General features: G+C 44.6%; 1 protein-coding gene across 18 annotated transcripts in view; it reads right to left on the bottom strand.

Moving 5' to 3' along the window:
- Positions 1 to 17,076, bottom strand: part of Itpr1 (inositol 1,4,5-trisphosphate receptor type 1) — a 343,419-nt gene that overhangs the window by 139,910 nt on the left and 186,433 nt on the right. For all 18 annotated transcript variants that reach the window (XM_076567490.1, XM_076567491.1, XM_076567493.1 and 15 more), the window contains 5 exons: positions 13,118 to 13,243; positions 11,289 to 11,489; positions 9,339 to 9,590; positions 6,406 to 6,531; positions 5,419 to 5,547 (listed from right to left, as the gene is read on the bottom strand). In XM_076567490.1, coding sequence (XP_076423605.1) covers positions 5,419 to 5,547; positions 6,406 to 6,531; positions 9,339 to 9,590; positions 11,289 to 11,489; positions 13,118 to 13,243 — 834 coding nt within the window. The remainder of the gene's footprint in view (positions 1 to 5,418; positions 5,548 to 6,405; positions 6,532 to 9,338; positions 9,591 to 11,288; positions 11,490 to 13,117; positions 13,244 to 17,076) is intronic.

Here is a 17,076-nt window from a genome sequence, read left to right as displayed (position 1 = left end):
CAAAGCACAGGACCAACTGATCGTGGACAGAAACTTTCTCAAAGCTAATGAGGCAAAAACAATCTTTTTCTCTTTCTAACTTAATTATCTCAGGTTTTTCATTGTAGTGACAGAAAGCTAATGAACACAGTTCCTAGAGGACAAGAAAAAGTCAGGATCATTTGAAAGCAATAAAATACCATTATTACAAACTTGAAATTATTTATTTTTATGCATTTTAAACTTGATATTATCTAAATAATTCTGATCACAAGAATCAGCAGTGAAATCTAACTCCCCAAAACAGTAACCTCATCCAGCTACGAACTAGCTGAATTACTGCAAGTCAATAGCTTCACCTTGGTGTTAGCTTCATCCAATACATAAGGTAGATCATAGTAAACTGACCCACACTTTCCTCCAAGCTCTATGTCCTAAGAGCAGAATCCAGACTAGCCTTAAACTCACGATTCTTCTGCCTCAGCCTCCCAACAGCTGCATTATAGGCACATGTCATGGTGCTCAGCCGGAGTTTGTATGTTTAAAACATTTTTTTACATTTATTTATTTATTATTTATTTATATGCATGCATGTGTGCCATGGGGAAGTTAGTTCTGTCTTCCTAGCATCTGGGCTCTAAGGATCAAACTTAGGTTCTCAGGCATGAGTGTCTTTATTCACTGAGTCATCTCACTGTCCCTAGAAACTGTCTTTTTAATTCACAAAAGAGAAATGCTACGTGGATGTTAGCCAGCATCTACTCCCTTCCCTGCTTATGGCAGTGTCTTCACTGATATAAAGATAACCCAGCTGTGCTGGGCAGTGTCTATAAACATTCATTTAACACAGCACACTGGGTACAAGGAGGCTACCTTCCATGAGAAGACCTCTCTGTGAAGGTCTAAGTTCCTACTCCCTGTAAAGTAAGAGAATGCACACATCTGCTGAATTAGATACTGACTTTCTGGATGCTTTTTAAAATGGTGATTTTTATCTCTCCCCAAATGACAGCTTTGGACCTACCAGGCAAAGGTAATTGTTAATGATGAGCCAGACCATGGTCATCTGTTTGGGACAGATGATCCTTTCAGCTTCACTAAAAACCAGCAGACTGGAGCAAAGAGAAAAGGAGTGGGAATTCTAAAGGGATTTCTGTGATGAAAGAAAAGGAACCGTAGCGGAGGAGGAGAGTCCATTGTAAGAAAAGGAAACAGAGTCATAGAAAATTCAGTTTCCTCTGTAAATGGGGTTCATGTATCTTCCCTTTCTTAAGTGTAGAATGCAAGCCAGCATGTCATGCATGATCTCATTTGGGCCTGGATAATAATTATGTGACATGGAAGTCACCTTCGTGTTATAATGAAAGACAAAGGCTAGGGAGGGTAAAATTACCCAGGAGTGCTGAGAGGGGCCAGCAGGGCACTGAGTCACCCTCTTCCCCCATTCAGTTCACCTGGGACTGAAATCTTCAGGAAGCACATCCCGTCCTGCACTCCCACCATCCAGCACTAAGCTACATTACTCATAGAGGTCAAGGGTGCATGGAGCCCGCAGAACTGGCAAAGGAACCTAGAATCAGCTCCTAAGTTTGGTGGCTTTTTCTTAGCTCCCGAGTTTATACAGGGGCCCAATCAAAACAGCCACAGGCCCTGAGTGCTTCCCCCTGGCCAGGCCCTGTGCTAAGTACTTCACAAATATCTCATTCAGCCTCAGGGTGATCCTGTGAAGGAGGAGGTGACACCATTGTAAATGCTGAACTTGGGATGAGAACCCTAAAGTCTAACTCGGAGAAGTGCCCCTCCGTTACTCAATCACCTGAGCCAGTGTTTATGAACCAACTACTTGCTCCTGTCTGATACCTGGGGATGTAAAAGATGACCTAACAGATCACCAGTAGCTGTCTCCTACCTGCCAAAGGCAACAGGCAGCCTGGTGACATGCGCTCACTTGATTCCTTGGCCAGAATGACAGGCCTACTCCTATGGCTGGTACATTGGTTGGTTGGATGGGTGATCAAAAGCAATACAGGGATCGTGACAATTTCAGGATGTGCCCACAAGGGGGTGCTATTTCAAAGTGGTGGGAGGCTAGGGAGGCCTTGTGGAAGGGACAGTGGGGTAGCGGGTCCTCTCCATCCCTTGCTCCTTCCTTCTTTTCCTTCTTCCCTCTGCCCACCTCTCTCTCTGCTCCAGTTCAGTTCATTTTGCAGCTCCATGTAATCCCGTTTTCCCTTCCCAGAACAGAGCTGAAGCAAGCGCCTCACTGTAATGTGAAACTAATTTAGCTGGCCATCACCCACGTACTAAGCCTCTCTCTCCTTTCCTAGATCCTGAGGTCCTACTTGGTTCGGAATCCTCTCCTGCCTGCACCTTCCTCTGGCCTCTGTCACCTTCCCCCTTGAGTCATTCATGTTCTCCTCAGGCCCGCTGAAATCTCTTCCGCACTGTCATGGCTAAGACTTAAGTCTACTTTTAATCTTTGGTCATTACCACTCTTCCGACTCTCAGAAATTCAAGCGCTCACTCAAAGAATTGATAACTAGGTGCCCACAGTTAATCAAGGACCCAGCAATGTCAGGGAGACATCAGTCTACAGACTAGTACAGGCTTCTACATTTGAACCACCTGCTGTGTGCTAGGCACTGTACTGAATGTTTCAGATAAACATCACCTCTCATTCTCACAAGAGAATGGGAAGTTGATATGATATCCCTCGTGGACACATAAAAGAAGTCCTGAGCCGGGTGTGGTGTGGTACCCTTGAGAGAGGGAAGCAGGAGGATCAGGAATTCAAGGCCAGCCTTGGCAACACCATGAGTCTGAAGCCACTGCAGGCTACATAAGACCCTATTTCAAAATAGAAAGAAGGAACAGAAGCGAAGACATGAAAAGGGAGGGGAGTGAAGGAGAGGGAGGGCACTGGAAAGTCAGTGACCTCTCCCTCTTAACAGAGAGTGTATGGGACAGAATGGCGATTTGAATACAATCTGTCTTGCTCTGAAGCCTCCAAAACTCTCCTCTTCCTCCCTCGATTCTACGTTTCCAAGCTGACTCTTGGACACTTCACTTCGCTGGCAGCTCAAAGGCGCTGCATCTAATGCCAACTTCACCGTTTTTGTCCCTGGCATATATGGAAGGAGGGAGAAGGCACTGAGATCTAGCGAAGGAGAAGACATGCCTCACAAAAGAAAAGTACAGGAGGCTGCAGGACCACCACAGGGAGTGTCCGTTAGCAACGAATGAACTGCTCAGCAATCTGTCAGCCACTTCTTTCAAATTAGACTTTGAACTCTAGATACACGTGGATACTCTATGCCGCAGACGGGACTCAGAACATTTGTCATTTGAAGATATACTTCGCTTGTAATTCGTGCTTATTAGTTAGTTAAATTTGCTCCACAACAGGGAACAGTAGCAGCTAATGTGAGAAGCCATAATATAAGCACCATTTGAAGCTTTCTTTTGGAGTGTGTGTGTGTGAGCACACATGCATAAGCATGTACATCCCTGTGCGTGTGTGTGTGTGTGTGTGTGTGTGTGTGTGTGTAGGTGCGTGTGTTCAACAGCACAGTTGCAGAAGTCAGAGGACAATTCTTAGGAGTTGGTTCTCTCTTGCTGCAGGGATTGAACTCAGGTCATCAGGCCCGTGAGTAAGTGCTGAGCCGTCAGCTGGCCCACAGTACACATTTTTGGTTTTCAAAACTGTTCCATGATCTCTGGGGGCATTGTCACAGTGACTGTCACGTTATACTACAAGAGAAGCAGGTCTGGCCTCACTAACCATGGCACTTTCCTGGTTGGTACTTCATGTCGAAACACAAACATATGTGTCTGGCTGCTAATGGGTTCCTGCTCCACTTCTCAAGTATGCACAGCCACGGTAACTACATTCCTCCATGGCTTAACTGCTGGTGTTTAGTTACTTTAAGTTTCTCAACAGTGTTTAAGAGAATATACTTTACTGAGTAGATCAAACTTAGCTTTAGGGTCAGCACAGGGCTAAAATCATGGTGACTGTTACTTGGCATCTGAGAGCATGGCTGGGGATGACAGCTGAAGTGTCTGAGCTGAGTTCACTCCACGGCAAAAATCCATCTACTTCACAGCCTGTGTTAAGCTTACATGAATTCTTTTTTTTAAATTTTAAATTATTTTTAATTATGTATAAGCATATGCACGCAAGGGCAGGTGCCTACAGAGGCTCTATCCTAGAGCCAGAGTTACAGTGTGTTGTGAGCCACCTGATGTGGGTGCTGGGAATTGGACTTGGGTCCTCGGGAAGAATAGTACACGCTCTTGACTGCTGAGCCATCTCTCCAGTCCTAAAATAACTCCTTTATAGTTACTGAAATACAGAAATCCATTGTACAAATACTATATTGGCTATTATGCATCACTCTTCTCTTGGAGAATTTACATGAACTCTTTATTTATTTTTATTGGAGAATTTAGACTTTGTAATTTGTCTCTTGCTCAGCCATCCTGGTCCAATCATCGGTCCGTGACAAGGACAACTGGCGACAGAGCCGATTCCCGCTTTCACTCTGCCGCCTGGACAACGGGCTTGTGGTCACTGCTGTAGTGACCAACTCAGGCGTGAGTTGTACGAAGCAAAGTGCTGTGTTCGGTTGAAACAGCGCAGACGGCCCCTAGATCTACAGAGGTCAGGCTTTGACAAGGTAAGTCCAGGGCGAAGCTCCGGCAAGGCGGCACAGTTGGAGAAGGCGTCACAGAGAATCCCATGGGAACGGTGCCCCACAGAGCTGGTGAGGTAGCAGCCCTTGTGTTCTACTGAACGACCTCCCTCCCCAGCCACAAGGCACTTCTGAGGGATTCTAGGTGTACATACTCGAAGAGAGAGTTCTCAGTATCTGGAGATTACTGAAGAGAGGTTGGAATAAAAGAATTTTAGGTATAATCAGTCTTGGGTGTCCTTGGGTTCTCCATCTGCAGAATTAATCAAGGACTGAAAATATCTGAAATAATGATCAGATCTGTATGGGATTCATACCACATTTTTCCTTGTCTCAGCCCCTGAACAATATAGTAGACCTACTACTCACACAGCAGTGGTACATGGTACAGCTGCATGGTACAGCTCATTGTAAGCCTTCTAGAGATACCTTACAGTCTTCAGGAACATGTGGGTGGGTTTTATGTAAATTCAATGTAAATGTAGTAGATTCTATACAATTACTACACCATTTAGTATTCAGGACTTGAGCATCCCTGGGTTTCAGTATGTGAAGACAGGGGAGGTCCCAGAGCCAATTCCTAAAGCTACTATGGTCAACTGCATTTCTGCTCCCAAGGGTCCCCGACAAAGCGACCTTCCATTCTGACTTTGCAGAGAAGCTCATTACAGCAGTTACCCCACGCTGCCTAGGCCTGGACTGCAGATGACCACATGACAACCGTGCCGCCAGAGGCAGTTCTCACCTGCAGAGTGGTACTCTGGTCTGAGAAGGGAGAGCTGAAGAAGGTTGTGACAATGCTCATCACGATTTCAGTGACGTACTTCTCCAGAATCGAGTCTGCGTGCTTCCTGTCACTCGTGTTGTTACAGGCCTGGAAGACAGTCGCATGCTGGAAACGCCTGCTCCAGAATATTGAGAAACCCATCGCCTCCCCCCAGTGATCACCAATCGCAGGACAGAGGTAAAGTTCTATAGGTCAGAATTTATCCCAGCAAGAAGTAATTAGAGCAAATAAGTAAATAAACAACATATGCACTGTGGAAAGAGAAGAAAACCCAGCTTGAGTAGCATGACATAACACAGAAGAATAAAATTGGAGACTGCATGGCCGGCCATTCATCCCACTTCCTGCCTGTACCCAGCAAGTCTGAAACCTTGAAGAGCACCAAATGGGACCTAAAGTAGAGCAGCCAATTTCCCTTAAAGGTAAACTGCCCCCAGATAAGTTAACCGCCTGCTCTCTGTCGCCCACATAATGAGGAGAGCCTAATGCACCCTGAGGCCCTATGCTCTTTAATCAAGTTTTACTGAGATGCAGTTTGAAATAGGAGGCCACAATGTGTAATATCTGACCTCATGGGTTTGGAATGAGAAAATGCCTTGGATTTTATCTATCTGCTACCTAATTTTTCTGCTTAGAATAAGAGTAGCCCTTTATAAGGTTAAAGAATAAATTTTAAAATAAATTTATTAGTTCTACACCTTGAGTTATAAAAATCACTTATAATACAAAATAAAATATGAAATTATTAAAAAGAAAACCAATAAGGATTAAAAATAATCAAGGCTTATGAACAGACTCACAAATTCACAGAATAAAATCCACAGTGGGTTTTACGGCATTTCTGAACAAGGATGACAGTCACATGCCCATGTGTACACACACACACACACACACACACACACACACACACACACACACACACACACACACACACACAAGCCTCACCCTGCAGATGTCCACGAGGAAATTCTCAAACAATTTCCACATGTGATTGCTTGTGTAAATCTCCTTCATTTCCACCTCTGTGTCCACATAGCAGTGATTGAGGAAGTTAATGTAAGCGATTTTAACCTGCAGGCAGAAGTAGCTTTTGTGAAAACCCGGCTCGGTACCCGAGGAGCTCATGAGCTCCATCCTCCTCACAGTGAGGCACAGTGCACAGCGTCACTCCACTTCCCCTGCTGGCTTTTGTTTCTGTGGCCTTTTGATTTTCTAAATTCACAATTATAAAATTCAAAACCATAAAGCTTTAGGGAGAGAATGTTTTTTGTTTGTTTGTTTTTTGAGACAGGGTTTCTCTGTGTAGCTTGTGGAGCCTGTCTTGGAACTCACTTTGTAGACCAGGCTGGCCTTGAACTCACTGAGATTGATTAAAGGCCTGCGCCACTACCACCTGGCAAGAGAATGTTTTTATGGTCTTGAGATAGAATCTGGTGAAAAACTCTGACAAATTAGAGGCTCAGGTTCGACAGCACTGTTCCCATTTGGGAAGGCACCGTTAAGTATGACATTGCTCAGGCTGGGAGATGTTTGCAATGAGGGAAGCGGGGAAGACATGACCTATGTCCACACGCAACGTGAATGTAGATGTCCCCAGCAGCACCCTCTATAACAGCCAACAGTGGAAACAGCACAAAACTGTATTGGCGTCGGCTGGAGAAACAAAATGTGGAATTTGGATATAAGGAAGATTACTTGGCAATAATCAAGTACCAATGCATGTAAAATTTGTACAAGCTGTGAAAAACTATGTTAAGTGCAACAATCCAGGCAGAACAAGACATGCAGGTGTGATTTCATTTATACTGAATGGCCACAAGAGCCAGAGAGAAATCTGTGGCTATCTAGGCCAAGGGGAACTGAAGGAAATGGAGTGGCTACCAGCTAGTCTGGGCTTCTTTGGGTGGGGGGTGAACAGAGGATGACTACACAACTTTGTGAGAACACCCACTGATTGGTACAGTTTAAATGAGTGAATTACATGGTACATAAGTACTTAGAAAATTAACTGAGCACCAGCATCACTCCACAATGAGCCAATCGAAAGCAAAGGGACCAGACAGCATCAAGTGTTAGCAGGGCTGTGGTGCAATGAGAGCGCTTGAGGGAGGAGGGATGTCAAGGAAAGCAAGTCTTTCAAAATTAGACATCACCAGATGTCTTGCCGAAATGTCCCCAGTGGTCGAGTACTAGGAAATGGAAACAACCTAAGTATCCTTAAACTGATGGATGAATAACAAAAGTGTAGTATAGATACACAATGGAATTCTAGTCAGCTATAAAGAAACATGAAATCGTGAAATTTTCAGGTAATGGATGGAACTAGAAAATATTATATAACTGAGATAATACAGACCTAGAAAGACAAATGCCATTTTTCTCTTATTTGTGAGGCCCAGATCTTTAGATGTGAGGGTACTGTTTGGAGTAACTACAGACACCAGGAAGTTAAAAGGAACCATTGTAACAAGTCTTTTTGTCCGGCCAGCCAGCTCCCAAATAATGAAATGGAGACTTATGAAAGCTCAGCCTATAGCTTGGGGTTGTCCCTAACTAGCTCTTATAACTTATATTAACCTGTCTATATTAATCTACATTATACCACGTGGCATCACCTTTCTTCCAACTTGCATCTCCTGTTTCCTCTCCCCATCTCCTGGTTTCTCCTGCACACCTATCTTCTTCCTTCTCTTCCTGTCTCTCCCTGGAAATTCTGCCTATACCTCCTGCCCACCTGTGGGCCTTTCCGCTTTTTATTAGACCAGTCACAGCAATACACCTTCACACAGTGTCCAAATATCCCACAACAAACCACGGTGAGAGTGGGATATAGTAAAACACAACTGCTATAGAGAAGGAAATGGGGAAAACAGGCAAGGAGATTTACTCCGCTGTTGGTCTGTCTGAGATAGAGCTTTACTGTGTATCTCTGCATGCCTGGTATTTGCTAGGTAGCTCAGGCTAGCCTCAAATTCATGGCAATCCTCCTGCTCCTGTCTCCTGGGATAACTGGCATATGCCACCAAACCTGGCTTTGAAAGAAGTGAAATTATACAACAGTTTTTATTTCTTACAGTTACCCATAGTTCCCAAAATTTGTAGAATGATCACTCATTATTTCTGTACTAAGAGTTTTTGCTTGAAAAGAATTAACCTACAGGTGAAGGATATCTCAATCCATTGTTAGCCTCACTTCTAGGCAGTTCATTGGGGGCACATCCTCTCTGAGTTGTATTAGTTCCACAGCCCTGATGCTTTTAGTCCACTCACTATGAAGAAGCAGAGGCTAATTTGCCTCCTGTTCTTCTCACACAAAATCAGTATCTAGGAAAATACCAGTGGTGTGAAAATTTTTTGCAACATGAGCTATAAGGTGTTAAACTCAAGGTGGCTTACCAGGCCAGCCACCATGTCTCCACTCAGCCACGGCCCTATATGTGTCACAGAGCCCGGGAGACAGGTGCCCTTAGGTGCTGTGGGATGGTCTGTATGTCAAATTGCTCTGATTGGTCAATAAATAAAACACTGATTGGCCAGTGGCCAGGCAGGAAGTATAGGCGGGACTAACAGAGAGGAGAATTGAGGTAACAGGAAGGTGGAGGGAGACACCGCCAGCCACCGCCATGACAAGCAGCATGTGAAGATGTCGGTAAGCCATGAGCCACATGGCAAGGTATAGATTTATGGAAATGGATTAATTTAAGCTACTCAGAACAGTCAGCAAGAAGCCTGCCACAGCCATACAGTTTGTAAGCAATATAAGTCTCTGTGTTTACTTGGTTGGGTCTGAGTGGCTGTGGGACTGGCAGGTGACAGATTTGTCCTGACTGTGGGCAAGGCAGGAAAACTCTAGCTACACTTAGGGCCAAGCTGCTCACCTCGGGGATGCAGTCTTCATGAGTGACCACACGAACGATGTCATCAAGCGGGAGCAAGGAGTTGCACTTGATCTCTGTGTACACATTCTTGCCCTCTGTGCACACAGCCAAGAGCTCCACCAGATGGATGTGGTACATGAGAGGGCTGTTCTCATCCATCCGGTCACGCTCGGACCGCATCATCTGGATCAGAGTCTGGAAAGAGGCTCTGTCATTGTAGAACACGAGGACATCCTCTCCAGAATTGACAAGCTACACAGAGAAAAGTGTTCATTGGGGTTACAAGCTTTCAGGAGTGAGGCAACCTTACAAAATTCTATGTGTACAAAGACAGACTTTGAGCAAGCTATGTCTGTATCACTAAACTCATCTAGATCCTACTTGTTTCTTGACTGACCAAACATTTCTTAACAGCATCACGTGAATCCAAGGACACAGAAGTAATCATGGTGGTCATAACAAATCTACTAGGGGAAGACCAGGCTGTACACCAGGACATTCCATGGAAACAGACTGCTAGGCCCGCACTCTCAGGCTATTGTTTTTCTAGCTTAAATATTTCCATCTTTTGGTATATTGTAGAAGGCTTCCTGATGCAAATCTTCCATCCAATGTCTTATCTCTTTGATCATAAATTATCCACTTCTAACAAAGATGTGTTCCTTTCAGCCCTCATCAAAAAGTCAAGTCATTTTAGCTAAGGATGGTGATGCCTACCTATTTGTCTCCTAGGATGTGGCTTCTAAGAAACCTATTTTACTATATACATCAATTTTAGCACTATACAAAGCACAAAAGTTTAAAAAAGGGTTGGCACAGAAGTCAAAATAAACTTAATAAGTACAATGTACTCACTGCCAATGAGTATCCTCAACTCAGTAGGTGCAGGATTTTATTTTTACTTTTTGGAACTACTAGGGATTGAGCTGAGGACCGTATGCATGCTGGTCAAGTACTCTACCACTGCGTCACTTCCCCCAGGAGTCTATTCGCTTATTAGCAACTGGCTTTAATGAGTACTAGTCAAAGGTCTAGATCCCAGACAAATACTTTTGCTAGGTTACTTAACCTCACTGTGCCTCAGTTTCTTTTCTAAGTAAAAATAGGGACAAAATGCAACCCATGACTCAGAGTTTTGCTGTACAGAATAAATAAATGATCATGTACAAATTTCTCAGAACAATATGCAGACTGTTGTAGGCCTCAAGTAAATGTTAGCTACTATTGTTGTTATCACTACCTCATTTAGTCCACACAGTACATGAAGACACTCATTTAACAGAAATGCTCAGAAATCTTGAGCTATCAAGACATGAAAGCCAACACATGTAAACAATGCATCAGGTATTTGTACCCTAGGCTGAGCCAACTCTCCTGGCCCTGGAGCCATGGATGTAGATAGCACAATAAATCCAAGTACAGGGTGAGTTTACTCAGATCCCATGGGAGCCATCATCGTGTTTGAAGGAGGGGCCTTCCTAATCAAAGACCACGTTCACCACACAGAACCAACTTCCGCAAACAAACAAATGAAACTTCTGCCTCCACTCTGCAGACCAGATGCTCCTTGTGAAATACTAAGTTGAAACTGTTCAAGCGAATTAATTAGGTAAGTAATTAAATAAAAAGTCATAATTTTGAAAGAGGAAGCTGGTCTGGCTTACTGGGCTCACTCACATTTAATCTCCACATAGATGCTGGTTTATCATTCATCTTCCCTTTTTTCTGTCGGAAGAATTCAAGCCAAACTGCCTTACAAGTAATAGATTTACTGCTATGAAGAATCAATCAGACTCTTGCCTAAGCTACAAATGTGAGACTCCGCACACGTACAAGCACACCCTTCCCTTCCATATGGCTCCTCAAGAGGGTGCCAAATCACACTGATAAGACTAACTTAAGTTTCTACAGAACACCAGATGGAGGGAGATGGAAATACGTGGTTGTCACCTCAGCCATGACCATGTCTTGGCACTTTTTAATGAATTTCCCTTCTGCCTTGACAATGGTCTGGAGAAACTTTATGTACTGGACATTGCGACCGTGGGTCTCGATGCAGTGGACGAAGTGCTGGACCACTCTCTCGTTGATCTCACTGCACAGCTGGAAGTTGTTCATGAAGATGTGCTGCATGGTCACTGCCTCCAGGATCTGGGCCGAGCACAAGGATGTGGTCAGAAAGAGGCCAGAAAACACGGCCACTAAAACCCAGAAGCACTTGTACACGTGAGCATGCTTCTCACTCTTGTTCCCGCTACTCCATTTGTTAGCAAACGTCTTGTTTTTACATGATACTGCTAAGTGGCTTGTGAAAAGGCGTTGCGTATATTTTATAGTACGGTTTACAGTATAATACAGCTGTTCTAGACTGATGTGTATAGATGTTTTGTCTGCACGTATATATGTACACCTCATGTGTGCCTGGTGAACACCAAAGTCAGAAGAGGGTGTCGGAGCCTCTGGAACTAGTTATGAATGGTTGTGGGCCACCATGTGGGTGCAAGAAACTGAACCCTCATCCTCTGCAACATGTGCCCTAAGCAGTGAGCTCTGCCTCCTGCCCAATGCAGCTAATCTAAACCCTTATCAACAGTCTTTTTCATTTTAGCCAAATCTTGTCTATCAATTTACATTTGTTTGATAACTCATAATGGTATGAAGACCTTGTCTCATCAACTAGCTGTGTCCAAGTTTTGCCCCCCCCCTTTTTTAAAGAAAGGCTCTCTTCCATTTCCCTAACTGACTTATTAAAAATTTCTTTATAAAGATTCTGGGTATCAACTCTTTGCTGAACACATGTAATGCAAATGTCTTCTTCTACTCTGTAGCTAGCGCTTGGCTGCTTTTGATGACATTGTGGGAATAGAAGCTAATTTTAACAAGGTTCCATTAATGGATACTTTTGTTTATAATTAGTGTTCTTCGCACACTGTAACGTGGCTTGCCACAGAGTCATGAAGACATCCCACAGTATGTTCTAGGAACTTTGTTTTACACATATTATCCAGAGTTACTCATAGATACTGAGTTTTATGATTAATATAAGGTAGGTCTTCTATCTTTTATCTTTTGCCCCCTTTTTTAAAACCAAAAAGAGTATACATAATCCTATTACCCAGAAATCCTTTTCACAGAGAGCTCCAGTGGTTCTACTGAGTATGTGTATTTACTCGTACAAACATATCTTTTGCAGTGTTATTTACAAAACCAAAAAGTAGACAGTGCCTACTTATTTACTAATAAGGAAGTGAACTTTAACTTACAGCCATTTTATCGAATGCCATTGAGCCATGGAAGATAGTGAGAAAAAACGCTTATCTCTGATTTACAAAGGCATCAACGATGTGTTAATTGGGAAAAAAATGCAGTATGTAAGATAATGTATGAAGTGTGACGGCATCTTAAACAAAATGTGTTACATTCACTTAATATATCCAGGAATATGTACTTCACAAACATGCAATATAGAAACGTTCTGTGGGCGGCATATTACATACTTAGCTGAGTACCGAGACTTCTCATTTTGTATTGGTAACGGTGACACGGTAATGTCATTGGGAAAAAGCAGAAATGCACCTTTGACCTACTACTCTCCTCCTAGGTACCCATGGCATCCTGGACTCACAATGTGGAGTACCTATGTCCTGGCAGCTGGTCCAAATGTTCTCCTTTGGAATGAATGCTACATTCTAACACGTTCCAGAACACACAGTATCAAAGGACAACTGGTTCCCCACAGTTCTCCCCATACAGGTTTGCCCAGAGGCTTCCGAACTCACCCCTGGGTTGAGAAACAGGTTTATGTGCTTATGCAGCAAGGCTTGATTCTGCTGGTTGCCTGCACAGAAATTCTGCAGGAATTCATGAGCCAGCCTCATTATCTCCTGCATCTTGGTGTCTTCGGCCTGTATGGGAGCAGAGACAGGAACAGCACTTATTCTGAGGCTTCTACTTCATGCTAATGCCTTCTACCGAGGTGGGATCCAGACGCCTGTGCCCAGGGCACTGTGGGTAGAGTGAGGTGCTTGCATGACCCACTGAGAAGCAACCAAGAACAAACAGATTTATGCCCCATGAGTGAAAAATGAATTCTTTCCCACTGGCCACCAACACAGACACAATTGTAGCTTGATTTTTTCGCCTTGCCCACTGTCAGGACAAATCTCTGTCACCCGCCAGTCCCACAGCCGCTCAGACCCAACCAAATAAACACAGACACTTATATTGTTTGCAAACTGTATGGCCGTGGCAGGCCTCTTGCCAACTGTCCTTATCTTGCTAACTGTGCTTTTATCTTAAATTGATCCATTTCCATACATCTATACCTTGCCATGTGGCTGGTGGCTTACTGGCGTCTTCACATGCTGCTGGTCATGGCAGCGGCTGCAGTGTCTCTGGTCATGGCAGCGGCTGCAGCCTCTCTGGTCATTGCGGCAGCTGCAGCGTCTCCTTCTGCCTTTCTGTCCTTTTATATCTCCTCTCTGTTAGTCCCACCTATCTTTCCTGCCTAGCCACGGCCGATCAGGTTTTATTTATTAACCAATCAGAGCAACTTGACATACAGACCATCCCCCAGCACAGCCAAGTGCAGACCATCTCAAACACCTGCACTCAGGCCCATGGTCCTAATCATCCTCTATACGGACCTGCTGGGTAATGCCACAAAGAACCTGAGAATGGGCTCCCACAGGACCTACAGAACATCCCACAGCACACAATGATTTGGCATAGGAAAAGGCCACAGAGTCAAAGTTAACAGAAGGATCCCACTGTCTACTATTGGCTGAATTTCCAAATCCTCGCTTTTGAGATGGAGGTGGACAGAGGAGCAGGGCCCATTTCACCCCTGCTGGTAAATCCTCAGCTCATCTGCTGACTTTTTAGAGTTCACCCATTGTCAAGCATACACCAGGGAAGAGACGAATCGTCCTTAGATTATAAATTAGGACAACGGCTTCCACTCTGCTGCTTTCTCTGTAACCCGAGCCATATCTGTAAACTAAGATTTAGCTTTCCCTTCTGAAGAATGGGACAATATCTGCCCTGAGCATACCACATGATTGGTCATGTGACTCTTCCATTTTTCACACATAATATGCGATTTCATATTAATATTTTTAGTGTTATTAAAGAGTTAAATATTGTTAGAAAACAGAAAACCTACTGTCATTCTGCCCAGTTCTCTATCGCAAACATTTAGGGCAGTAAAAGGAGAGCGAGATTCTCCAAAGTGGAAGTCACCAGTCACCATTCACATCCTCCTTTCAACAGTCTGCCTCCTACATCTCTTATCGACCTCCTCCTCGCAGAGGCAGACTTGCAGCAAGGGATGAGGACCCTCACACTGTCTGCTTTGCTCCAATCTCACACAGACACGGACTTCCTAGCTGCGGGAGCTGGAACAAGTTATTTCAGTACTCTGTGTCTCCATGTGCTCGTCCGTTAAGTGGAGATAAACACAAGTGCACACTTCGTATAGTCATTAGGAGGGTGAAGTGAGAAAATCCACACACAGTGCTTAGGCAGTCATTGAGCAGTGTAAGTCAGCCACCGGTTCTGTTTGAACTGAGCTCAGCAAACTTCAAGAGCAAGGCAGAAAAATTTTAGTGTTAGTGAGTCAAGAAGCTAAATCTCAAACACTGCGGGCACTTATGGAACTACCTGGAAATGCAACAGCTATTCTGAGCTGACTTGCTAGGCACAAACAGGCAGTGGGATGGCACTGGCCCATATTTACAGCTTGTCAACTCAACCCAAAAAATAACCCAGCCCTGGGAGAAGACAGGACGTACCCATCAGGAACAAGTGATGCAGGATTGTGAGCAACCAGCTATGGTAATGAACAAAACCAGAGGAACAACAGGACTTTAATAACAAGTCTCTGTAAGTGGGAGTGGGCACTACACCTACCTCTAATTTGTGGGCAAAAGTTCTAGATGTAAGACATCAGAGGACTCAGGACAGAGGGATACTGCTGGCCGAGAGTGGCAACCTTAAAAGTCCTGCATACTTCCATTTCTTCTACTAGAAAAAGAATCTGCTGAGCTCAGGGCAGTGAAGAGCTTCTGGGGTTTAAAGGCTATCTTTACAAGGTGGGCAGGTTTGGAAGACATTGTGTTACAAGATGTTACTTGTTGGGAATCGCTATCATTCTCACAAATTGGACTGTCTGTGCTCATCCCACAGTGAGTAAGCAAGTACTACACACACACACACTCTAACTTCAAATCAAACTGGTTGACCATACTTTAACACTGCTCTATGAATGGCTATCATTGAAGCCTAGGACCAATCTATGGCCATCAAATCATCCCCCCATACTACATACTAGAAAAGTGTGGATGACCGCACACCTGTATTAACTCCAAGTTACCTACAAGTCTGATGTCCCAGAAGGATTCAGCTTGTGCTTTCCTTGTGGCTGGGGAAAGGTCCAACCCGCCTGATTCATAACTTCTCCCTGACTGAGAAGGGAGCTTCTGTGTATGGCACCTATCTAGAATGTCAAGTAGCAGACTCCACAGGGGAGCACAGCTGGCCCGATGCACACAGCTGTGCCACCTTGAACCTTCCCGGCCACAGTGTCCTCAGGACAGCATGTACACAGGACAATGCGAATTAAGGAGAACAAGGGGTCCAGCACGGTGCTGGGCCACCTGCAGCCCCTCAGCAGCAGGCGGTCCAGCATGGTGCTGCGCCACTTGCAGCCCCTCAGCAGCAGGCTTGGTGCAGGAGATGATGCTTCACCCATGGCTCAGCTTCTGAGACTGTTACGATTAGCTAAGCACTCCAGAGTCCCAGCAAACTTCCCTAGGCCTCAGTTTCCCAATATGTCAAGTGGATAAACCACAAAGCCTCACTGCTATTGCAAGGTTTGAGTGAATGCTTTTCCAAGAGTCTTGTCTGTCTCAATAGATGCTGCTGAGTAGTTAGGTTCCTGCCTGTGGTGATTGAGTTTTGTCAACAAAATCCAGACATATCTGGAAAGAGGGAATTTCATCTGAGGAGTTGCCTCCATCAGATTGGCTTGTGGACACGTCTTGATAAATGATTGATATGGGATAGCCCAGCCCACTGTAGGCAGTGGCATCCTTGGGCAGGTAGTCCTGAGTTGTATTAAAAAGCAAGCTGAGCAAGGCATGGGGAACAAGCCAGTAAGCAGCATTCCTTCATAGTTTTGCATCAGCTCCTGCCTCCAGGTTTCTGCCTTGAGTCCTTGCCTTGACTGTCCTCAATGATGGGCTGTGACATGAGAGTTTTAAGATGAAATAAGCCATGTCTTCCCCAAGATGTTTTTGGGCATGGTGTTTATCAGAGCCACAGAAACCAAATGAAGACAGTGGCCTTCTAAAACACAGTCTCCTGGAAGCAAACAACCAAGGAACAATGCGGGGAGGAGACCTTCGTCCAAATACGCACTCAGATGATAGGACAATGCCAAGGGCCAGAGCAATCAAGTCTCATGTTCCTCACACCTTCAAGAGCTTGCAGAGATGACTTTGTTTTAGTCATGTGGCAGACAGAGTGAACAGCACCTACTAACCCGCACATATGTAACCGCTGGTGTAGACCCAGTGGTCCCCATCTAGCACGGGTCCGGCGTGACAGAAGAAAGGGATCTTTTTTCTTTCTAGAATACAAACACTGGAGGGGTGGGGAAGCCTGTCTCATATAAATTAGCTAGAATTGCTTTACGTCACAAGCACATATCGCTCTCCACCCACTACGTCCAGTCGTG

Source organism: Peromyscus maniculatus, chromosome 3 (genome assembly GCF_049852395.1).
Source record: "Peromyscus maniculatus bairdii isolate BWxNUB_F1_BW_parent chromosome 3, HU_Pman_BW_mat_3.1, whole genome shotgun sequence".
NCBI classification, from domain to species: domain Eukaryota; kingdom Metazoa; phylum Chordata; class Mammalia; order Rodentia; family Cricetidae; genus Peromyscus; species Peromyscus maniculatus.
The sequence above is the reverse complement of the archived record's forward strand: the minus strand, read 5'-3'. Positions and strand labels throughout refer to the sequence as shown.